This window comes from Periophthalmus magnuspinnatus, chromosome 5 (genome assembly GCF_009829125.3).
Source record: "Periophthalmus magnuspinnatus isolate fPerMag1 chromosome 5, fPerMag1.2.pri, whole genome shotgun sequence".
Classification (NCBI taxonomy): domain Eukaryota; kingdom Metazoa; phylum Chordata; class Actinopteri; order Gobiiformes; family Gobiidae; genus Periophthalmus; species Periophthalmus magnuspinnatus.
Genome location: NC_047130.1, coordinates 7,529,064 through 7,554,843, shown reverse-complemented (window position 1 = coordinate 7,554,843; position 25,780 = coordinate 7,529,064). Strand labels below are relative to the sequence as shown.

At 39.0% G+C, this 25,780-nt stretch overlaps 1 protein-coding gene across 1 annotated transcript; it reads left to right on the top strand.

Annotated features, from left to right (window-relative positions):
- The first annotated feature begins 12,598 nt into the window (after window positions 1-12,598).
- LOC117370832 (uncharacterized) lies at window positions 12,599-13,120 on the top strand. Its single transcript, XM_033966372.1, has one exon. The coding sequence runs from the start codon at window positions 12,599-12,601 to the stop codon at window positions 13,118-13,120; it is 522 nt and encodes a 173-aa protein (XP_033822263.1).
- The last annotated feature ends 12,660 nt before the right edge of the window (window positions 13,121-25,780 follow it).

Below are 25,780 nucleotides of genomic sequence, written 5' to 3'. Positions count from 1 at the left end.
GATTAGTTTATGCTTTTCACAACTTTCAGAAGCCAGAGCGGAGTTTTGCCGTCATGGTAAAACTTACAGCAACTAGCATGATAACACACATTTCCTCATTATCAGGCAATAAAACACTTTCTAATTAGTTGCAGGCAGCAGATATTTTGACTTTAAGAACTACCGGAACAAGACATATTTTGCACCTTTAATGTATCTGTGTAATGCCTCAGTCATCCAGGTATGATCCATAGTAAAAGAAAAATTCAAACCTGACAAATGGATAAAATTTGTAGAAGTGAAGATTTTTCACTGCTCATCCACGTCGCTTTTTCAGTTCTGGTCAGATTACTGGTGGACACTGCCTTATATCTGTTTGAAGGGATGAGCAGCAAAACGTCTTCACTCCTACAACTTTTTGTCCAGTTAACAGATTAGATTTTTTCTTTTAACACCTTTAATGTAGTGATGCTCTATAGGTGAATATCGAGATCCAGCTGTTGTTGTATGTTCTAAAGATGATGTAAACCTTCCTGGAGTGGTTCAATGTAAAGAATGCTTCTGCCTTGGTCATTTGGACACTGTTTTTGCGATCAAGACAATGTGGCTCCCATCCCAAAGCCATTTTCAATTGATGGAACTGGCTCCCAAAAGCAGGAATTTTAGAGTAGCATTGCTCTGCCTATAGTTTACTAGCTAACATCATTATGCCAATCAAATGCTAATCAGGTACTTAACAAGGCTGAAGGTGAGACATCCAATACACAAAAGGGACATAACGATCCATAATGATGCTAGCTAGTAAATGACAGGCAGCGGTGTGTTACTCTAAAACTTGTCCCTTTGGGGTCAGATTTAAATTCCCACTCTTCCAACTGAAAATAGATTCTGGATGGGAGTCGAAAATCTTTGATTGCTAAAAACAGAGTCCAGATGAGCACCGTCGAAACCTTGCTTAAAATTCGAAATAATTCAAAAAAGGTGAACATGACATTTCTCGCTATGTTTGTAGGGCACTATGAGAGAAATGATATTCACAGTTGGAAGGCTGATGATGAACAAGTGATCCAAAAAATGAACTAAATCTGAGCAACTTGCAAAGGAGAAACACATAAAACATTCACTCCATACCATGCGCAAGCTAGCAGTCATTATTCTTGGGACCCCTAGTGGATTTGGGGCCTACTCTGCCTCGACCTAGAGCCAGCTTGGGTTATGAAAATGAATCAACCAAAAACAATCTGAATTTGCATAAACTTTAAGACTAGTTGAGCTTCCCGGTGTAAAAAAAAGAATTAGCATGGGTCTTTCACTGCTATCATTAACACTACTACTTATGCTGGTGTAATGGTGCTCAGCCAGCATCTCCAACATCTCAAGGTGGGTGAAATGCAGTACAGGCATGTGTATACATATTTATGTGGCTCTCCCTTATCAGTTTCCAGCAGTTACGCTACAGGCAGAATTTCAGTTAGGTGCAATGCAGTGTGGCTCAAGATTAGATACAGAGGTGTAAAGTAAACATAAATGACAGGTGTATCTGCTATAGTCAGATATTGTACAGATAGAAAAGAACAGAAGACGATCAAATATATACTAGGTCCACTTTGTAACTTTTCTGGAGGAGGATAAGTCTCATGCTTATCTCCATAGAAACGTTATTGCTTTTATTGGCGTATTCTGTGGTCGGTCATTAAACTTCTCTATCTTCATGGAAACAAGCAGGTGAAACTACCAGAACAAGTAAGATCTGCGGAGAGGTGACCCCGCTCACAAAGATGATGCTGGAGGTACTTTTTAAAAAAAACATTTTGCAAAAAAAACAGCTGCAATTGAAAAGAAATGCAAGAAATACTATGTAAGAAATTGCTATTCTGTTAAACATTGTAGGCAAAGCAATGGAGACAAGCAGGTGCACGAAACCACCACCAGACAGGTTCCTTAGTGCATCTTTAAACTTGTACATGTAACTTAAGTAAAACCTGGTTTTTCATGGTTACAGTGTTTTATGACTGATAAAACAATAATTTATTCAGCTCACAATTTTCTATCTCTCATTCACTTTCTGTTTATTTCTGATAAGCGTGACTGGGATCTGTTTGAGTACCTTTGGGTCTTTTTAAACTCCTGGGTGAGTCAAATATTTTAATTAGTTCTTTATTTGGGAACTAAATTGCCCAATTCAAATTCAATCCCACGTTTTACCCCATGTCATTAATACGTCTCTCCTGTACTTTCTACAGTACCTGTTTACCTAAGTTTCAACTTTAAAATCTTGAAAACGGAAAGCAAGAACACCATGAGAAAGTAATGCCTCATTCATGTGATCTAGGAAACCGTAACATCCGACCTCGAAAAACTCGTGAGCAAGTGTTGGGCTCCAAGTTCCTGAGTTGGCATGACATGACTCTGTTTGGGATTGGAGGGCAGCATGGATACTGACTGAGAGGGATTTTGTTTTGTATAACACAGATGGTTCTACTTTGCAAATGAAATATATTTAAGCCAAAATTCTGCATAGTATTATAATTAAAGGCGCTGGATCTGATTTTTAAAAATGAAAAACAGAGCTAGTCCATTTTAAACTGGCTGCAGTGGTTTGAATGTAGCACTTCTTTCCCTAATGCATTCCTGATTATTCACCACAATGAGTTTATAAGCGCTTTTCACAACTTTCAAGACCAGAGCAGAGTCTATCACGGTAAAACTAACACACATCAGCATCCTAACAGCACACTTCCTGTTTTGTGGGCAATACAGCTTTATAATTAGAGGCAGACAGCAGACATCGGTTGCATTTTCACTCTAAAAGCTGCTTTAACAATATATCTGTAATACTGATCAGATACAAACCTTTTAATGATGTAATCTGCATTACAACTTTGCAAAAAACATCTTAAATAATTTATTTATCAGCAATTTGTCTGCAAGAAACAACACAGCCCTTATGTAATTCTCCTCTCACAACACTAAGGGTTTTAAAATATCTTTCCAATGAATCAGCATGATTTTGGAACATGATTTGGGGAAAAAAAAATCTTGGAATCACTGGAATTGTGATTAGATTGTGTTTTAATGATAGGATTCTGTTCAGAGTTCACATTTTAATCCAAAAGAAATGACAAAAAGACTCCATTATGAACTGACAAACTAACACAAGAATCACTTTCAGAACATGTTTGTACAGATTTAAACTACAGGGTGAGCGATGTCTGTGCAGAATAAGAAATATTTTGTTGTTTGATGAGGCAATTATGGTACTTCAAAAACAGCCTTCGAAATTTGCAACTTTGATTTGATTGTGATTAAATTTTGCTGCCTTATTATGCAGTTATCTCAGTGTTTCTAAGGTCACGTGAATGCAGCACAACAGTGGACCTGGATCACAGCTGTCACTCGGGCTGGTTCAAAAGAGACTGGAGGGATTCAAATAATGAGCAAAGGTGAACGTTCAGAAAGACTTGATAAAGACATGTTTTTAAGAAGATGCTTAGACACAAGTGTGGATAAAAGAGAGCAGATGAGAGACAGCCATGTTTGTTAAGTAGAGCTTTTAAATCCAGCGTTGGATGAAGCACTCAGTTTTGTTTCTTAGGTAAAAGTACAGATACAGATAAAAAGTTAATCAAGTATAAAAAATCAACTTAAGTAATAGTATTTAAGTACCCATTTAAAGATGTATTTCACTCAAGCGTTGTTAATTTGTATTGATTAAAAATTATATGTATTTTTGTCTACAGAAACAATACAAATCAATTCCTCAATTCTTATGAATTTTGTGTATTTATTTTTGTTTGATTAAAGCCGAAGCTTGAACTCAAAACTTTAGTCAGGATGTTACCACAAACATCGGAAAAATAATCATCTGAAAAGTGCTTTTTACTTTTCAGTTCTGTTCAAAAATGTAGTAGAGTAGAAAGTACAGATACAGTACCTCCTATCAAATATAGTGAAGTAAAAATAAAAAAGTATCTAACTTACTTAAAGTACTTAAGTAAAGTATAATTTCTACTTAAGTACAGTACTTTAGGTTTAAACATCTGACCACTGATACAGCACAATGGAACGTCATTTTTCTTCCTATAAACCTAAAAAAATGCTCCAAATCCCACAAAAATACATGTTAACACATTGTATAGAAGCAACATGAATATTAAAAATATGAATAACTCAATTTGTACAAAAATGTCAGATAAAAGCCTATATTTATATAAGAGAACAAAGTATTGAAACGTCACCTGTGCATAATGCTAAATGGCACATTTTTCTATGGCGCTTTTCCACCTTCAAGGCACTCGAAGCACTTTACAACAAGGAACCGCTCACCCATTCACACACATATCATACACCAGTGTACGCAGACACTGAGGGCGAGGTGGGTTAAGTGTCTTGCCCAAGGACACAATGACAGCATTCATCTGTGTAAGCTAGAATCGCACCACCAACCTTCGGATCAGTGGACAAACACTGACTGAGCGACAGTAGCTCAGTTGGTAGAGTGTTTTAACTCCTGTCATAGTTCATAGTTTTAACTCCTGTCCCCACCTTACACCCAGTGATTTCAGTTTGTCAAATAATTTGTCAAGAGACATCTAGAAATTGTGTGCATCAAATCGTTATCTAAAAATATTAAATGCTCTCTCTTTAATTTGCTCAAAAATCAATGACATTTTCATGCAATTCAGTTTTTTCAGCTCCAAACTATTTTATTTCAGATGATTTTTTTTTTTTTTTTTTTTTTTTTCAGATTTGAACATCAGACATCGTTGACAAACCTTGAGAAAACACTTCTAGTCAAGTAATGTAAAATGCAAAATGTAAAATGCAAACAGAATAGAAACAAATATTACAGAAAAATCGTATAATTAAGTATGAAACTCTGGCCATTGTTTAGTGCTGTCGATGCAGAGGGAGACAGCACACTGCAGACATATTTTGAGTTCAAGAGCTTCTACAGTATATTTGTACTGGGACAAGACACATTTTGCTTAAATACATGGGGAAAAATGCAGTATAGGGCCTTTCAGGACATGTTGTTGTGGAAAATAAGAACCATAAAGTAAATGCATTCATATTTGTATTGTGGTTTTACAATTGTCTCCTAACAATTTGCATAAGAGTGTAAGGTACAGTTTATTTGTGCTTTGCATTTTACCCATCCTTCAATACCTCCTCAGTAGAAGTTGGTGCCGCAGTGGGCGCCGCAGTGGGTGCCGCAGTGGGTGCCGCAGTGGGTACCGCAGTGGGTACCGCAGTGGGTGCTGCGCTCAGAGACCTATCTACATGATCTTGTGTCAGGCTTGGACTACCTAGCTGGAGGACTGTACCTATGTTTTGGGTTAATGGCGGAAACTGGAGTGCCCCGGGGAAACCCACCCAGACACAGGTAGAAACATGCAATTCCTATTGAATAGACAAGCCACAGGTGGGGTTAGCACCTTTTCCCACATGCTTACACAAGCAATGAACAGGCCTCCAGAGTTTTACCAGTGATGTCACAATCCTGGGAAATTTCATATTGCATGTTTTTATGGGGCTTAGAAGGAGCAAACTTACTAAACACGATTAGCAAGCAAACCAAAATAAGCAAAAAACTTCTCCAGGTATGTTTTTGATTAGGGTTATAATGCTATATGTTATACCATAGTTAAACGCTCAAAAAGGTATTGTATAATGTTCTTCAGTATGTAGCAAGTATTTGACCAGACAAATTTCATTCTATACAAAGGAACCATAATGAAGAATTGTCAGTAGGAGAATGAACTCTGTATGTGTTTTTCACGTCTTGACCCAGTTACTACATTATAGTTTTCATCATTATCTTGCAATGCGCTTATTCATTCACATCAAAGCGGCAAGCCAAAGCGCTAGGCTGCCATTAGAGGAAACAAGTTTGAGGAAATTGACGATAATGCATTCATTATTTAACGCCAATGTGATTAGTGGCAGGATGAAATATTACTGAGCAAACTAATTACAACACAGAGGGTTTTTGTTTTTTTTTCAAAGCACAAAATAGCTTGTTTTTCTATGCAGGTTTGGAAATGTATTTGCAGCTCTGCGCTCGCTCAGGAAAATTCATTACCCGGACAGAGATACAATGGCGGTATTGTGTCGGTCAACAAAAGTTCAAAATTGAAAGAGGGTACAAAGTAAATAGGGAAGGAGACATGAAAGAGTAGAAATCAAAGGCGCCATGGCCAAGGCTGATGTCTTATGGGTTAGTAGGAACACACACCACAGGTACAGTATGGGCATATGACATTTAGATGGTATTTTCACATAGAATTTGTGTGTGTGAACAGAAATAGAGCCCACTTTCAAGTTTACAAGCTCTAAAAGTCAACAGTAATCAAGTTTTGCTGATGATTGACTTGGATGGGAGAAGCTAATACAAAATGAACAATAGGCACTGTATGGTGGGTTTAGTGTTCTCCCACTGCACAGAGCAAATACTGTTGTGTACGTTGTGTACTGGCACACTTTAGCTACATTGTCTTCTCCAGTCTGTTACAAATGGAAGGGCGCCAAATGCTAACTGACAATTTAGCATTTAACGGGTTTGCTGAGAAAGCCTTAAAAAGATCTACAACAGCACAAAACATGTCTTTATTGTTTACAGTAATATTCCAGATTCAGTTCCATGAGTTTCTTTGTTTTTTGTTTTTTTTATGTGTCTTTATTTATACAGGGAGAGCCCAATTACAGCACTGAGACTTTCCTTTTCATGGGCACCCTGTTCAAGTACAGAAATACAAACAAAAAACAAATACTTAAATGCTTTAAGTGGACTTATGTACTTATTTGACTTATGTACAAACAAGTACATCAGTCCACTTAAAGCATTAAAAACAGTCACAGGTGTGAGTACAAATGTTTGTCGCCAAATTATTAAATTGCATTTCTGGCACCACAGTATTCAGTTTTATATATATACAGTAGTGGCAACAATAGAGGTAGCCAATGTAAAATACCATACTTGAATTGAGTATTAGAAGTGCAGTTTGTTATCTTTACATTCAATCGTGCCTGACATCAGTAAAGCTCATCCCAAAATTAAATCTCGGGTTATATTATTATATACATGCAATCCTGCTGCTATTATTACACCTCATTTATAATCCCTCTGTCACTTACCTTATTCTGGGTTTTTAATTTCCAACTCAATTAGACTCAAGTGAGGTATGAGCAAGGCTTTTTGAGGTACAAACTGGATTCAGGCAGTTTTGTCCAATTTCCTCCACGGTGGATGTGATATGGGGAAAGCCTTATCTTAATACACACATATATTAGCCATTTCTCTGTTTTCTTCTGTTCTATCATAGGCTAAGTGTTTCGGTGTCCTGATCCCACCTATAAGATTACTACATGTGCAATCTTAAAATAAATATGGACATTGTATTTGATTAACAGACCAGGAGAATTATTGTGACAAAGTATACTACAATCATATTTTTCACAATATTAAGGAATAAGGGAATAGTATCTCATAAAGTTTGTATTTTTTATTTATTTATTTTATTTTATTTTATTTTATTTTATTTTATTTTATTTTATTTTATTTTATTTTATTTTATTTTATTTTATTTTATTTTATTTTTATTTATTTATTTATTTATTTATTTATTTATTTATTTATTTATTTATTTATTTATTTATTTTTTTATTACATTCCCCTTTCTACAGCGTGCATCAGTGAAATAACTCCCATTGTGAATATTGATCTACCAAAATGGGCTTGACAGATGTCTTGCTGTATTACGCACTGCTCCAACTGTTCTATTACTACTACAGAAGCTCTCGCCAGATTGACATGTGTAGCTCTGAATGGAGTTTTACACACCAATCTGGAATGGCTTTCAATGAAAGCGATCGGAACCAATAATTGGAACATTTAAACAAATAGTACACGTTGATTGGTCAAAATGTAACAGTGGAACAAGGTGAAAAGCATAGACTATATATATATAAATGGACGTAGCTAACCTGATAACCGCTGCATTTCAAATAGGAAGTGGTCATGGGTGCACTTTCGGCCCCATCAACTCGGCTCCAGTTCACTTTACATTAGAAAATTGTCACCCCTCTCTTTGTAACTGCTGCGGTCAGTCGGTATTGTGTCTGTAACCCAAGATATGAACATCAATAGACAAATCAACTGCCTTCTTTCCCCGAGGTCACTCCTACTAGCATTAGCAACAGGTTTGATTGACAGTGTTGCTAAGCGCCCACCTCCTGCCAAACCAGTGGTGCAGGCAGGAGGGGACATTACCTTAAACATCTTCGCTCTAGATTGGCTCTTTGGTTGCTATGATACTCGTGGTCAGAATTCCAAATATGGAATATGGCTCCAAATTCGCCCCTATAACTGCCTCAGTGAGTTTCATTTGACTGGAGCCGAACACTATAGGTGGCATCACACTCACTTAGTCCACTTCTATGTGACTCTATGGTGAAAGGTCAAATCCAGCTAAATCCAGTTGAGAGAAAAGTGGTACTTTACCTGCATGATGTGTCTGGCCAATAGTAGGTGTGTAGTTTATAGGTACAAAAACAAAGTCATCTCCATGGAGACAATCAGGTGGCAAAAAAATGACATAGTGCAACTTTGATCTAGTTCAAGTTAGACTAAGTTATTGCAGTTTTCACCTTGAGCACTGTCATGGTACTTTTACAAAGCAATCTGCAAAGCCGTTCATGTGTCAATTCTTATTCAGATCTTTGCCCACTCTACAAAATGAGCCCTATTTTGAGTCAGGGAGTGTACAAAGAGGGGCGTTGCACAAACAATCTCCTTGAGTCGTCTGATTGGACCCTCGAATCAATGCGTCTGCTGGCTGATAATGGCAGAGGTAAACAGCTCACAACAGGAGTGTTCACACATCTCTTCACCTGCAGTCCCATACAGCAAGCCTCTCTCTGTTTGGTCTGATTGGACCATGCCCTGGTTGTTCCCAATGTCTCTGTGGAAAAGGTGAAAAAGACAAGGCTATAGCACTTTGGGTTTCTCACAGCTCCAGTCCTCCAATGCTAACACCATTTACCTCCAATAACTCAGGTTTAGAGACTTTGATTGTGGCTTTGTTTGATCAAGATGCATTCATTGTGTCATAATGCATATGTTGGTGTGGTCCACTCTAAAAAAACACAAAATAAAATTGAATTCTGTCAAGAGCACAAAAGTTTTTAAGAGTGAGTATTTCACCTCTTATCCAAGTAGCTTCTTCATGTCTTACAGCACTCTGTAAGTCACTCCCTTAGGGTAGTTAATCAGAATTGCATGATTGGTGAAATGTATTCACTCTTAAAAACATTTGTCCAGTTGACAGAATGTCTTTTGTGAACTGGGCCCTTGAATCGATGCGACTGAGGGATTACATCTTTTTTTTTAGCATAAGTTGTTTTTAAAAAGGAAGGCTCATGCTTTTCTCTGCCTTTCTGAGGTATTATTGGTTACCTCTGGGACAACATTGTGGTTTAAAAACTTTAAAATCATTGTCTGACTTTAAAGCACTGCATAAATTTTCTATTGGACAGTTTCCCCACTGCTTGTCTCCTTGAAGATGTTATTGCTTTGTCTGGAATGTTTCGCAGTATGGCATTAAATGTATATCTATGGAGACAAGCAGCTGACACCACCAGCCCAGGTTACAGGTCAGACTGTGGTGAGGCAGCCCCACTCACTGTTAGAATGCATCTTTTTTCAGACTTGTTTTCTAACTTTTGAGCAATTAAAACAACTGTAATTAATAAATAAATGCAAGGTATAAGCCTAATGCCATGTGGAGCATTAGAACCAAAGCCATAACATCTGGAGACAGGCAGATGACAGACCCTCCATCAGAATAAGTTACACAATGCACCTTTAATAAAATCAGTTGTGTGTAATGTGGAACTAATGTAAACTTATATATGTTGCACTTAAAAAAAATGATATAGCATATTTTGAAAAACAAAACCTGGACTGGATGGGGATTCATGAAAGATTTGTGTAGCCAAGTGTTTTCTGGCTTCTAAAAACAAGAAAATGAATTCAATTTTCCTCCCAGCAAGGTATAGTCATGCTCAAATTTCATGAATAAGGACCCCCCTAACTGCTGTATTCTTATTGTTCTACTGATCCATTGTGTTCCCACCAACAACAATTTATCAAAACAGTAGCATCCTTAAAACAATTACTACCTTGTTGATTTTCACATTTTTTGTCCATACTTTTGTCCTACTGCCCTCAAAGAGATTTCAGAGAGAGGTATAGGACTGCTATCTGAAAGCCTCTGCATTTGTGTCTCTGGGTCGATAGTGCCACTATTTCCACATAATAGTGAGAGGGGCCTTGCTTTCAGGCTCTGGCTGGTTCAAACGCGCCCTGCTCTGCTTCATCCTGTGGGACAGTCTTCTACCTGCTCAAAGCAATCTATCCTCCGCATTGATTACTGACAATTCAGAAAGTGGAGAGGCAATGGGTCCGCGGGATTTGTGTTGACAGGAAAGCAAACGTCGTATTAACAAAAGATATTGGCTTGGGGGTAGTTGATATACACATCACAACAGGTTATTGAAGGTGATTGAAGATAATGCAACAGTAATGCAATTCATCCACAGTAGGGGTCTTGGGTAACTGGATTCTAATCCAATAAAAGGTTTGAGTTCTTCTGCAAAAGTAGGACGTATTTAAATCTATCTATCTTGTTCCTGGCTCTCACAAACCCTCTGGCACAAAAGAAAAATTCATGCACTTGAATTTTTCAGATGACAACGTGAAGCAGGCCCCTCACACAGCCAGTCCAATCTCAGGATTTGCCTTGTTTCTTATAAATAAAATACATAAAGGTACAGAGTGTAGCTTTCTGGAGGTAGCACGTCACCTGCAGGAGTCCGTGGAAATAAAAAAGTTAAAACTATATGTTGCATTAGGAGGCCCTTCTCCAGGCCAATTAGAAGTTTGTGGAGATGCAAGCCTACTGACAGTAAGGATGTCTATGGATGTCTATGGTTTTTTTTGGCACAATAAAAACACAAATGGTAAATAAACAAAACAAAAATATGTTTTTATTTTAGTATATTTTAGCTTAAAACTTGAAAAATGTGCCTCATCTTGGCTGTATCCAATATTTGTTCATGTAGTTGACCAAAATTAGCTTTCCCCTAGACCCTAGAACAGATATATTCTAAAAGCAGCAGCTCTCAAAATTTGAGAAGTTTTGAGAGCGATGTGTGCTGTCTGCATCTTATTATAGAGCTTTTTATTATACTGTTAGCATGCTAGTTGTTGTTATCATTACCATGGTGACAAAATATGGTCTGGAATCTGAAAGTTGTGAAACATGCTCATAAACATATTGTGGTCAATAATTATGATGCGAGGATGCATTAGGAAAGTGAGGAATAACAGTGGACCTTTGCAAACTGTTTAAAATGACCCAGTTCTGTCACGGTTTGAGAGTAAGATTCAGGTACAGTGTAGATGCAGACAGAGCGGTCTGATTTTTCTCATAGTACTGTCTATAGAGAGAACAAAATGTACTTATTTACAAGCATAAAATCAAGTACCCTACGGGAAGTCAGCGATATTTCATGAAAAAGTTTGGTCTTAAACTTTCAATGCCACTATGACCTCAAAGCAAAGCCTGGGGACTCTGCAGACTTGTGTGTTGGTCAGAAGTACCAAGCTTTAAGAATAACCTACTGTGAGTTTTCTGTCAAACGCCAACAAAGAGAAATTCTACAAACCCAGGACCTTTGTGAGGGGAGGCACTTCTTCCATTTCAGTCGGGGCTGAAACAGAGACACATACAAACATTACTGTACTATGGGTGTGGAAGGAGGTTTGTGGCTCCAGTTCTTCTGCATGTCACTGGAAGACATTTGGAGAGTGTTTTAAGTAGAGAATTATAATGTTGATTAACTGCCATAAATGGTCTGATAAAAAAGACTTTGCCCCCAAGCACACTACTCACTTCCATGTACACTACCCAACATCATGCACACTACAACCACCTCCATGCACACTGCCCACCCTCATGCACACTATCCACCTCCATGCACACTACCCACCTCCATATACAATGCCCATTCTCATGCACACTACCCACCCCTATGCACACTACACATCCCAATGCACACTACCTACTTCCATGCATGCTACAACCACCGCCATGCACACTACCCACCCCCATGCACAGTGCCCACCCCTATGCACACTACTCACTCCCATGCACACTACTGGATTGCAAATGGTCCTTTTGCATTACTGACTGAAACCAGCCTACACCATGCACATTACCCACCTCCATGCACACTACCCACCCTCATGCACACTACCCACCCCTATGTACACTACACCCACCTCCATGCACACTACCCACCCCTATACACACTACCCACCCCCATGCACACTACCCACCCCCATGCACACTACCCACCTCCATGCACACTACCCACCCCCATGCACACTACCCACCTCCATGCACACTACCCACCCCCATGCACACTACCCACCCCCATGCACACTGCCCATCCCCATGCACACTATCCACCTCCATGCACACTACTCACTCCCATGCACACTACTGGATTGCAAATGGTCCTTTTGCATTACTGACTGAAACCAGCCTACACCATGCACACTACTCACTTCCATGCACACTACCCACCCCCATGCACACTACACCCACCTCCATGCACATTACCCACCTCCATGCACACTACCCACCCCCATGCACACTACACCCACCTCCATGCACACTACCCACCTCCATGCACACTACCCACCCTCATGCACACTACCCACCACCCCCATGCACACTACATCCACCTCCATGCACATTACCCACCCTCATGCACACTACCCACCCCCATGCACACTACACCCACCTCCATGCACATTACCCACCTCCATGCACACTACCCACCCCATGCACACTACACCCACCTCCATGCACACTACCCACCCTCATGCACACTACCCACCCCCATGCACACTACACCCACCTCCATGCACACTACCCACCCCTATGCACACTACCCACCCCCATGCACACTACCCACCCCTATGCACACTACCCACCCCTATGCACACTACCCACCCCTATGCACACTACCCACTCCTATGCACACTACCCACCCTCATGCATCAGCTTGACATTTTTAAACATACCTTTTCAAACCTGCCAATTCATGGTGATTTTAATTATGTTCCGTGTCTCTTTTTGTGTGTTTGTTTTAATTGCTTTTATTGTAAGATGGCCTTGGGTGTCAGGAAAGGTGCCATCAAATCAAACAAATCATTATCATCTTCATAATTATTCAAGTTTGCAGAATTCACTTTGAATGATTTTGGGATAAGACTAACTACTGATAACAAGGGGTGTAAGAGACAACACAATTATTTTATTTCAATGGCTGTGTTAACATTTGGTTATGGTTTGGTCCTGTTGCTGGTTTCATTCTGATGTACACTTGGTTTGGTCCAGTGCTAGTCTTGGTTTAGTCTTAGTCTAATCCAGATTTAGTCCCAATTCTGTTGTTGTGTCTTAAAAAGCATTGGAAGAGCCAGTTTAATTGTAGAGTTAGTTTGTAAAAAGTTAGTTAGATTCAAGAATTCTGCACTGCAAAAAGACACAAAAATGATGGAACCCCAGTCACAAAGGGCATAAGTAATATTGTATTGTAATGCTGATAAATGCCAAATTTATTTTCTCTGCAGCAAAATTTACAGAGGTAATAATGTAATGTGTAATATGCATATGCAAGATGATTTTTACTTAGGGCCCGGAATTTGGTGCTTGACCCCTGGAGGTGGATGGAGTAGTCAAGATTGTACTCGAGTATGAAGAACATTACTTCAAAATAATATTACTCAAGTAAAAGTACAAAGTAGTGATCCAAGAAATTGCTCAAGCAGAAGTGAAAAGTATTTGGGTGAACTACTGCTCAAGTAAGAGGAGCTTCTGGTTTATAATTTGAAGTGAATACAATGATTTGATCTGATGTCAGGAAAAAAAACATTATGTAATTCACTAAATCTGGTATTTTCAAAAGATAGACACAAAAATAAGACAAACTAAATAACCTCTGAAGGAGAGGTGCACAAAACACCAATGTTCAAATCTTTTCATACTGTGAACATAAATCTTTTGTCACTTGTACACTTACTCACGTTGAGAAGAGTAAATAAAGCCTTTACTCAAGAAAGTACTGTCATTTCAAAAAACAAACAAAAAAAATAATCAAGCATGCTGCCAGAAAAGTACTCTGAAAAGGACCATATCTTGTAAAAGTTACTCAACGGAGTAAATGTAACCTCTGAAAACGATTATCCTCCCACGAAAAACCCTTAATTTGCCTTAAACCAACAACAAATTCTGCCCTCTCTGCCTAACTGTCACCACAGCAACACTCACAAAAAGTCACTTCCAACCACATTTCCCATCCATCCCATACGGCTTAATAACACACTTATGTAAAATAGTGCCCAAATCTGATGCACTGTCTGTGTGAATGGAACGTCTCTCGTCAGATACAGGACTGAGATGAGAGGCTCCACTGGCCCTCATGCCTTTTTATGAACTGGCTAATCTAATCAGGTTTTATAAAGGTTTGGATATCAGACATGCATATCGTCTGTTACACCCCCTCCTTTTGAGTTATGAGATCAGTCGAATATCATCCTCCATCAACTGTCTGGAAATGGAATAAAAACAATTGTGCTTAGCGGGCCACATTAACATTCACACTGCATTCTTGTTACAGAGGAGCAGACTAAGGATTTAGACTTTTGGAGAGCGGAGGGGCCATTATGTGATTAAATTACCATTCATAATTTTGCTATCTGCTGCTTTTAGCCTGGATGCTTGCCTGGATAAACAGTCTCTTTCTCCAAATGAGACATGTGTGCTCTGTATTGTCCCATTAGTTATTCAAATAGCGTTTTTACACAATGATTTGGCTGTGAGGAGGGCGCTGATATGGCACTAGCTACTAATGTTGATGTAGTTTACAGACATTACTTTAATGGGGATCTGCGTGCATGCTGTTGACAAGGGGGAATGGAGTCAGGGATCATGCAAGGGGTATAAGAGAGTATATCTGAGTGACTGAGCTGTACACAACTGCTAACAACAACCTATTTCTACTACTGGGGTTTTACTTTTATGATCCTAGCCATGTGAAAAAAGCAAAAAAAAACAAAAAAAAAAACTACTACTACTACTACTAGCACCACTACTTCTACTTCTATTGTTTTACTTTTATGATCCTAGCTAAGTGGAAAAAAAACAAACAAGAAAAGAAAAAAAACAACAAAAAAAAAACAACTACTACTACTAGCGCTACCGCTACTACAAATACTACTACTAGCACCTCTACTTCTACTACTATTGTTCTACTTTTTATCATCCTAGCCAAGAGAAAAAAAAAAAAAAGTGCAACTACAACAACAACAACTGGTACCCCCACCACTACTATTACTACTACTAGTAGTGTCACTACTAGCGCCACTACTACTACTACTACTAGTGCCACTACTTCTACTTCTATGGTTTTACTTTTATGATCCTAGCTAAGTGAACAAAACAAACAAGAAAAAAACAAAAACTACTACTACTACTAGTGCCACTACTACTATTGTTTTACTTTTTATCATCTTATCCAAGAGAAATTTAAAAAAGCAATGCTACTACTACTACAACAACAACTAGTACCACTACTACTACTACAATTACTACTATTACTACTACTAGCACCACTACTTCTACTGCTATGGTTTTACTTTTATGATCCTAAGCCAAGTGAAAAAAACGAACTAAAGGCAAACAAAAACTACTACTACTACTAGCACCACTACTTACACCAAAACTCTATGGTTTTATTTTTATGACAAATGCCAAGTGAAAAAACAAACAAACAAACAAACAAAAAAAAAACAACTACTACTACTAGTAGTAGTACTACTACTAGCATCACTACTACTACTACTATTGTGTTACGTTTTATCATCTTAGCCAAGAGAAAAAAAACAATGCTACTACTATAACAACAACTGGTACCACCACCACCACCACCACCACTACTACTACTACTACTACTACTACTACTTCTAATAAGTAAGTGCTTCACAGTCTTTAAAAACAATCACACTTGCCTTATCACCCACCCACCCCACTTTCTACTTCTTTAATTGCATATCAGTATGGTCTTATTTGTGTGACATCTTCATATTATATGTATTATATTTAAACATAGATATTGTAGCGTTCTGGTGCAAAGGAAACGCGCCGAAATTCTTCTAGTTGTTTATTTTCTGAGCACAAGGGGCAACTGTAGGCCCTAACCCACGTCAAAACAAGAACAGAACAACAGAGGTCTTAACTCTTGGAGCCAGTCTCCAAACAGACCAGTAACGAACAAATAAAACCTTCACATCCACTTGTCGGCATAGCAACCAAGCGTCACATACAACAGCAGTTACACATAGAACGACACATGAACCACAAAAAGTGTCAGGTCTGAACTAAACACAAATATCATGACTTTGACGACTACTATAACTACTACTAAAGTGCCGTTATGTCATTACGAGCTAAATCCATGAATGCAGTTGGTGAAATTTTTTTTTTGTGGTCATATTTAGTCATTTTACTTTGATGAAATAAACAGTGTCAACCGCTGAATAACGAAACTAAATATTACCACCGATTGCGAATAAACATTAGCATCTGTGCAAATTTATTTATTATCATTATTTTTTTACGACTTTTGTATTTTGAACCAGTTTCTTAGATCATCCGCCGTCAAAATGATCCTTTTTCTCACAACATATTCTTCAAACCGCTAAAGACCTTTGCCAGAGTTCGACCATCAACAACTCTAAATCCCCTCCTTTCATCATCAGCTCTCTGTCTGTGGCTCACTACATTTTGTCAGTCTATAGTCCCACTCGAATCGCTCCAGTGGTGTCTTATTTTTGCAGCTATAAATCAAATTGTTTATGTGTTTTCAGTAATCCTCTGGAGGCAGCAGTCGCAAAGGAAATGGAAGAGTATCACACTGGCGCTGCGGTGGAGTTTATAGAGTTGTCTGAAAGGTGCTTAAGACTTTTAAAGGTCCTTGTCCTCTGCCCTTTCTGTTACCTTATATTTAAAGCAACACCACATAACGTTCTGGAGGTGGCATGATTCCACAGAAGTGCAAAGTTAAAACTGTAATTTGGAACATTCTCCGTGGAGATAGATAAGCCTTACTGTGGAAGATTATAGCCAAAGGAAAAACGTTTCTATGGAGACGAGGAAGCAAAGAGGACATTAAGTAAAAGAGGTTTGTAGCCCGCTTATATTAGGATGCACGCTTATTCTAAATTTTTCAAGGCAATAAAAACATCCAAAATGAAAGAAAAAAAAAGAGAAAAAGAAACATTCACAAACTTTCTGTCTCCTCTTTGGCTTAAAAGTTACACAGTGGTGCTTTAATAGATTTAGATAGATATTCAATGTAACATATTTTGTGAGAATTGTTGTTGCTGTCTTAACGATTGAAGTTGTTTTTCGTCTTTGCACGTGTCTGCGTAACCCCCTCAGTCGTCCAGGTCTGATCCATAGCAAAAGATGAAGTTTAAGTGAGGAATCTAGGAGTGACTGTGGACTCCATGCTCAAACTCGACAAACATATCGGCTCAGTTATAAGAACTAGCTTTTGTCAGCTCCGGATTCTGGCTAAACTTAAGCCTTATTTGCCTCTGGCTGATTTTGAAAAAGCTATACATGCTTTTGTCACATCGCGCCTGGATTATTGTAACTCTTTGTATGTCGGTCTGGACCAGGGCTCTATACAGCGTCTGCAGACTGTTCAAAATGCTGCAGCTCGGCTTCGGACCAAAACTAAGAGACGGGAGCACATTACGCCCGTTCTGTGCACTTTACGTTGGCTCCCTATTGCTTTTCGGGTGAAATTCAAAGTGTTACTGATTGTCTTTAAATGTCTTAACTTCATGGGCCCAGCCTATCTTAGGGAGCTGCTGCAGCCTTATACTCCTCCCAGAGCTCTGAGGTCAGCTGACCAGCTTCTGCTTGCTGTGCCTAAAACTAGGCTCATAACTAGGGGCGACAGGGCCATATTCTGTGGCAGCGCCCAAATTGTGGAACAGTCTCCCTTTGTCTGTCTGATTATCTGAGTCTCTTACTCAGTTTAAGTCTCGGCTCAAAACTCATCTTTTCTCCCTGGCTTTTAATAGTGTCTAGATAGAATGTCTTGGTACTTGCACTGTTATTGTATTTTATGCTCTTTTGTATAATGTAATTATACCTCATTGTGTGATGTTTTATGTGTTTAGTTATTTTATGTGAAGCTGAGGTTGTTTTTTTGTCTTTGCGCATAATTTTGGGCAAATGATAGTGCCATGGTCGGTAAGCTTTTGAATTCACTGCAGAAGATAGTTGTTTCAGTCAAGACATATACAGCCCCATAGACTGTGTAAAGAAGTGGACTAAGGGAGTGTGGTGTCATCCATAGCATTCGGCTCCGGTTAATTGAAGCTCATCGAGGCTAGCGGTTATTAGGGCGAATTTAGAGCTCCATATTAGGAATTCCAACTATGAGTATCATAGCAACCAAAGAGCCATTCTGGAGCGAGGCTATTGAAGGCCCCTTCTCGCCAGCACCATTTCGCGTAAAGAAAGCGCTTGATTTGTCTGTTATTAATGTCTATATCTTGATTTATGGACATGATACAATAGCGAAATAAAAATACCAGGATCATATGAACATTTTAAGAGCAAAATGACGAGCCTGACAGCAGCAGTTAGAAAGAGAGGGCCGACAGTTTCTCAACAGAAAGTAAATTAGAGCCGAGTTAATCACTTCCTATTTGATATACAATCTATGATACAGCCATTGTGTCCCTGGCAAAGACCCAAGTAACTCCCGATGTCCAGTCGCATGTACGGTTGGACATGCAATGGCAATAGTAATTAGCAGCCGCATTTATCATCCCTTATTTATCGTAATGTGTGTAAAAGGAAAGAGAAGCAAAAAGTAGCACAGTGACAGATTCTTAATGTAAACTTGAATCGCCTTCAGACTATTTTTGAAAGCCACTATTTACCAACCTGACCTACGACGGATTGTGCCAGTTGTCTTTTGTTTAATCAATTCAGCTTTGTATCTCTGCAAATTGGAATAGAATATCTGTGGTTTGCCAGTATCATATTTGTTTTGCCTGCATACCTGCTGCTCAATTAATTTCCTTCGGGACAGCAAAGTTTATCACAGCGTTTTAAATTAATAAAGCAGACTATGTTGTCCATCATGAGGCGCATATGGAAAGCTGGTGGTAAATGCTGTAACTCATTCACATTGTTACATTTAGTTGATGTTTGACTGTGCCACCACACATCTATTCTAGCTGTTTGTTATTGAGGTTATGATGGTGGTTACTAAAATTAATTTGGCATTTGGCACTCGGGTGGGAATAGGCATGTGTTCAATTTGAGACATCGACTGATAAAAATTATTCTAGGCAAGCTAAATAAATACACAACTTTGGTATAAAGTTGTGTGTATTCAGACAGATATAAGGCAGTGTCCACCAGCGATCTGATCAGAACTGAAGAAGCGGTTTGGATGAGCAGCGAAACGTCTTCAGTCCTGCAACAATTTGTCCGGCTGACAGATTTAATTTGCTATGGATCAGACCTGGACGAGTGAGGGATTACACAGACAATAAGTAATAATGCACTGGATTTATTTAGTGACTTTTAAGACACTCAAAACACTTCCCACTGGTCATCACCAATTCACACTGGGGGGGGGGGGCAACGTGGGTTAAGTGTCTTGCCCAAGGACGCAACAACAGTATTCATTTGTGGGAGCAGGAATTGCACCGACAACCTGTGGGTCAATGGATCTGACCACTCTACCAATGATGTTTATCTCAAGAGCGGGATTCGAACAGCAAACCTTACTACTATAGCCACAGCTGCCATGGGGTATAGACTGACGGAAGCAAGGTCGCCAATCTCCGCTATCACCTCCTCCGACAGCTACCAACACTTAATGTGGTTGTCTTGCCTAAGGACACAACAACAGTTCACACTAGAGCCACTACAATGCAACTGGCAACTGGTATTCCTAGCAGTCTCCCATCGAAGTACTAACCATGTCCGAGGTATGACGAGATTGGCTTTGACTAGGAGGTACTGTGTCGTAACGGGTGAGTGTAGCGGACCAAAGGATGCAGACTCGGGAAATATTTACAGGATTTATTGTAAGAATAGGACAAGTACAAACAGCGGGTGATCCGGAGGTGAGCAGGAACACAGGAAACACAGGGACCGGGGACATGAAGGGACCACAGGACGACAGGCAGACCAGACAGGCGTAGGGCAGAGCAGGCAGGAGACATCCAGGGCCGGAACACAACAGGAACACGGGAACACGGAACGCAGGAACAGACCGGAATGCAGGAACAGACAGGAACGCAGGAACAGACAGGAACGCAGGAACAGACAGGAACGCAGGAACAGACAGGAACGCAGGAACAGACAGGAACGCAGGAACAGACAGGAACGCAGGAACAGACAGGAATGCAGTGACACGACGATGATCTCCCACTGAGTCTCTTCTCCCAGCTCCTTTTATGCACAGCAGGTGTGTTGATTGCACTGATGGGCGGCAGGTGCGCACAGGAGGAGCCAGGAGCCCAGCCCAGATATGGCAGGTGAGGGAGGGAAAGAGCAGGACAGGAGTAAAACCAGGAGCGGACAGTGCGGATCAAGACATACTGTACGATTGAAACTTTGTTGCCAAAGTATTTTTTCTCTTTTTTATTTATTTAAAGTCAGATAAACACACAATTTAAGTTGAATACAAGATTGCTGAATACAAGATTGAGAGAGAAAGTGAGCTCAACTGAAATTATACACAAAATGGGAACTCTGAAGAAACTAGAAAAAGACAACCAGTCCTGAGAAAGACAAAATCTTGACTACTTTTGAAACCTTTGTTACTGAATAAAATTATGGAAGAAATGAACACATAGCATCTCACATTTCCATAATTACCTCTGCTGTCCTCTGATCGTATTACATGTTATTTTGTCCTTTTTGACGATACTGCCTTGTGTACTCCACCTTTCACAACACCTTCGAATTACGCATTCCGCTACCGTCACATTCGCCGCGGTCTGAGGATTCGTTATCACTTTGAAGATGCAAATTATTAATCAGCTCTGATCCAAGGTCAGGCTGTCGCACCGTTTACATTTAACCAGACCCCCGCGAAACAAATCAATTTTGACTTTTTCTTAGCACTCCGCATGTAATCAGGTGCAGCAGATGGGCGCATTACTATTGGATTGACTCTTGGGCATGAGACGTGGCATATTCACTGGTCTATTGAATGCATCCGGCAAATGGGATAGAAAGATATAGAGCATTGGATGAATAGCCAAAGCCCCCCGCAGAAACGGAGCCAGGCACCAGATGAAGATAACCAAATCAGATTAGGTTGGATTGTCGTCAGCTCCCTCCATAGACAGGATATTTCGGTCTTTTCTGTCATTGCTGAGTTTCATAGTGCCGTAGATATTCCCCCATTGCTACAGACTGCTGTGATGGAGCCAGGTGTGAACAATGAAATATTGGACAAATGCTTTCACTTTTGTCAGAAATACTAAGAGGCAGAGGAAAGTTGGGCATGAGTTTCATTCGAATTGATGGCACGCCAGATGTTAGATTATATGGTGAGACGAGGTGCAACAGAAGGGTTTATGAACTAAAGAAAGGTTGAGGGATTGTGTGAGACGTTCAAAAAAGCATGAAAATACTATAAATCCACGTATTAGAGAAGAAAAGCAGGTCAAAAGTTACAGTGTAATCCTGCTGTTCCCTCACCCTGATTAAGGAATGTTGCTGTTTTTTTAATGATAAGGCATTAACTATATACCATGGTGTGTCGCTGGAAAATAATCCTCTTTGGCACAATAAGTACATATGTAAATAAATACTGTGAATGTAATTTATCTACTCCCATTTATTCATTAGTTGTCACATTAGGTGGCCCTTCCTGTTGCCAATAAATGGACAAGACTTAAGGACAATAGTCATTACGGACCCAAGAGAAGTCCAGAATGATGTCTCTCTGTATTTATTTACAGAGGGATAACAGTCTGGTCACTGCTCTCCCTGTTGTGTCTCGAGCCAGGTTCAAACATAGTCGTGTAATCAGATTTGTTTTGTTTCAGCGATGTATGTGAAACAAAGGAGCTCATTGGTCAATAGTCATTTTGAACAAAATGTGACTTGTGCAGAATCAGTTTTTAGTCCCCTCTGATATAAATTTTTTTCTTTCCTTTTGTAAGCAGCCTGATTTGTTTTGATACGGATGGACCACATATGTTGTTCATTGTCTAATCCACATGAACTCGACACTCAACACTGAACTCGAGGAAACTCATCATGATCAGACTCACATCTTTGTAAAGTTTTGAGTGTGTGCGGATCCCAGGCAAAAAGAGAACAGATCTGTCATGACGTTTAAGTGTAAAATAGTATCACTGGTCCAATTATGCTAATCATTGCCATCATATTTTTTTAAGAAAATAAAAATGACACAGTTAAGCACAGAACAAATATAACTATTTTATTGTGTTTGTCAATACAATTTCTCTGCTGTGGTTTTACAGTCTTTCATGTAATTCTGTGCTGAACTGAAATAAAAATAAAACAAAAAAAGTGTGTTTCAGATTAATTACATTTATGAGCCTCTATTCTGACCTAGAATAACAGTTCCCCTGAAGAAATTTGTTATGATGTTGATCAATTGCCCTTCCCTGCCCAAGCCATTTTAAAGTACAGTCTCCAGGCAAGAGGCTGTGACCTGCTGGGAAGCCTAATCTCACAACACCACGGGGGGCAACCGGACAAGAGGACAATCAGGACATGCATGGGACATTTTGATCACAATCTTTGGCAGAAATTTTAAAAAGCTATCTGTACAGGGGGAAGACAAATTTAGCTCAAATATATTGGAAAAATCAGGTGCATGGCCTTTAAAAGGATGTTCCAATGACTCTTCAACAAATCATCTCAACATACCAGACCACCAAGACCAAGGGCTGCTTCCTCCGACTGACCCGTCAACAACACCACATAGAAATATGGGACTAGGGGAAAAAAAAAAGTTTTGATTTTGACACTGAAGAGGAGAATTTAAAAATGTCAAATGTCAATGAAAAATTCCTGACTAACATTTCCCTCATTTCAAACTGGTCTTAAACTCATTTGGAATTAAAACAAATGGTGAGGTTGTTTGTATATCAGAGACTCTCTAGTTTTGGTGACTGCTTTATAACACTCTTTATCCATGGGAATATCAGTAAAATCAGATTTCAAATACTGCTATTATGATATTTTGGGGGGTAAATATAAGAAGGGGTAAATCTGCAGTTGTGAGGAATGGACTGATACAATTGGGCATTTGTTGGGTTTTGACAATTCCCTTTTCAAAGCTGATGCCAATGTCACTAAAATGCAATTAAATAGTTAATTTAAATTAATTCAATTAACTGATTTAGCTTCAATGAATTTAATTAAAGCTAAATCAAAACGCAAACCTTTATGTTTCACATGGCCAGGTTATATACTTTCCATTTCTCAGATAGTGGACAAAAGAGAATGAATGCAGACAAGTTCAAATGCCCTGCCCTTGGGACATAGTCATTTGAATCAGTTTAATTTAACTCAAACACATTTTTGCAAAGTCTGAACTCTGCTCCAAAATAATGCTTGACAGAGTAAACGGGTACCTCTCAATTAAAAAGTCCCATGTTTATCACTGACGCTGATTCAAATAGGAATTTGATTAATTCCACAAAAATACCAAATCCACAGAAAATCTCCTGATAAAACTTTCTTGCTACATATTTCAAGACAGTAGCGTAACGCCCTCCTCTGAAGAATCTGTAAAATGTGTCAAACTTTACATTTCAACTTACAAGAAACGTTTCAAATATTTGATTGAACTTTGCGACCTGCTGCTGCGCAGACCTGATTTGAGTTCATCACAACCTTTCTGGGAGAATTTCTTTTGCTCATTTTAAAAGTCAAAGTGTTCTTTTTCCAATTGTGCTTCGTGAAATGTCAATGCTCTGTTTAGGCCAAACTATAAGACCACTGAAAGTCAAGGCACCTCCCCAAAAAATGAGCTATCGACTGGATGTAAAGGTCCAGTCAGCATTTATGTCCACCCAGATCAGACAGGAGCGAAAAAGTACAAAAGATTAAAAAACAACTTGTGCTGACTCCACTGGACTTGACTCGATTCCCAGTAGAAACTAAAGATCAGGGCTGGTTTTATTAGCTGCTCCCTTTGAGGGCTTTCTACCAAAAGAGGTTGACAGTTTATCAGATGTAATTTTAAAGCCCCATTGTGAAACCTTCTGGCACTTTTGGATGATTTTATTGCAATAAAAATATCACACTTCTAGTCTCCATTAAAACATTGTTACTTTGACTTTGCCTGGGATCCAGAATACACATTTCTGCAATACTTCACAAAGATATGAGTCTGGTCACCACTGAATGTCTCTGAGTTCAGAACTTCAGATGGCCACCATTGATAGGGTTAGCCAATCAAGGACATGCACGGTCTATCCATATCAAAACAAATATATGAGACTGAAAACCATCAATGTGCGAAGTATTAAACTATATTTATTTGAGGTTAGAGAAATATGATTTTGTTTGTAAATGACAGATAACTAATGAGTGCCTTTGTTTCACACGTGTCACTGAAAAACAGTTCTGATTGCACAAACCTGTTTGGTTCTGGCTCGAGATGCTAGGGAAGGTGTGGTGACCAGGCTGATCTCCCTCTGTACAAAAAACAAAGCCATATCATTCTGGATTTGCCAATAACTTTTTTATTTCACTGAAAAAAACACACTTGGCAAAGGGGCTCTTGCTTGGCTCCACAGAAATATTGTCATTATTATACTAATATTGTTTTAACTTTCTATTTCTGCTCAGGGGACATGCCACCTCCAAAAAGTTACGCAATGATGATAAGTTAACCATTAGCAAGTGTATCTTTTTTTAGAATAGAAGGTTAAAAAGAGGTAAATGCATCATTGGTTAAATGTTTTGTTGCTCCCATTAAGCTCATTTTAATTGCTGAAAGCTTTGCTCTTTGTTTGAGCTAAATATGCTTAAGTGCTTCTTCTCCACATTCATGCTCTAGCTTTGTATTACATCCATTCACATAGAGACTAATAACTGCATGAGCACAGTAGGGTGACTGAGGTGAGTCACGGGGCTGCATTAAAAAAGTGACCTTTATCACTCAGATGAGGGACAGACTGCATGTTCTAAAAGCTGTTTTTCACACCGTGTATGTGAACTCAAATTATGAGAGTAGTGTCCTCTACTGGCAGCTATTATGTACTGCAGGGGCTGAGCGAAGCATTTGCTCACTGTGAATTTACAGCTTAGAAAATACAGGGTAAGTAAGAAGTGGCTGAAGTTTGAAGTATTTAAAAAGTTATATATCTCTCAGATGTAAGAAAATAGTCAATTTTGAATTAGGTTTATAAAAATATAGTTATCTCCAAACAAGTAAAACTATCTTGTGCCAAACAGAATCCACAGTGAGAAAGTAAGTCCTTATGACAAAAACAGAACTAATTAAGATTTATATTTTAATTTACCTAATATGATTGGCTTTAAAACAAGTGTTTGAATGTCACAGTATTGTATAGGCTAAAGACCTGTGCGTAAAATCTATGCGTAAAATTTTATTAACACATTTACTA

Bases quoted from the DNA above. Each gene is read 5' to 3' on its own strand.
- LOC117370832 (XM_033966372.1), top strand. From the start codon at position 12,599: ATGCACACTACTCACTTCCATGCACACTACCCACCCCCATGCACACTA.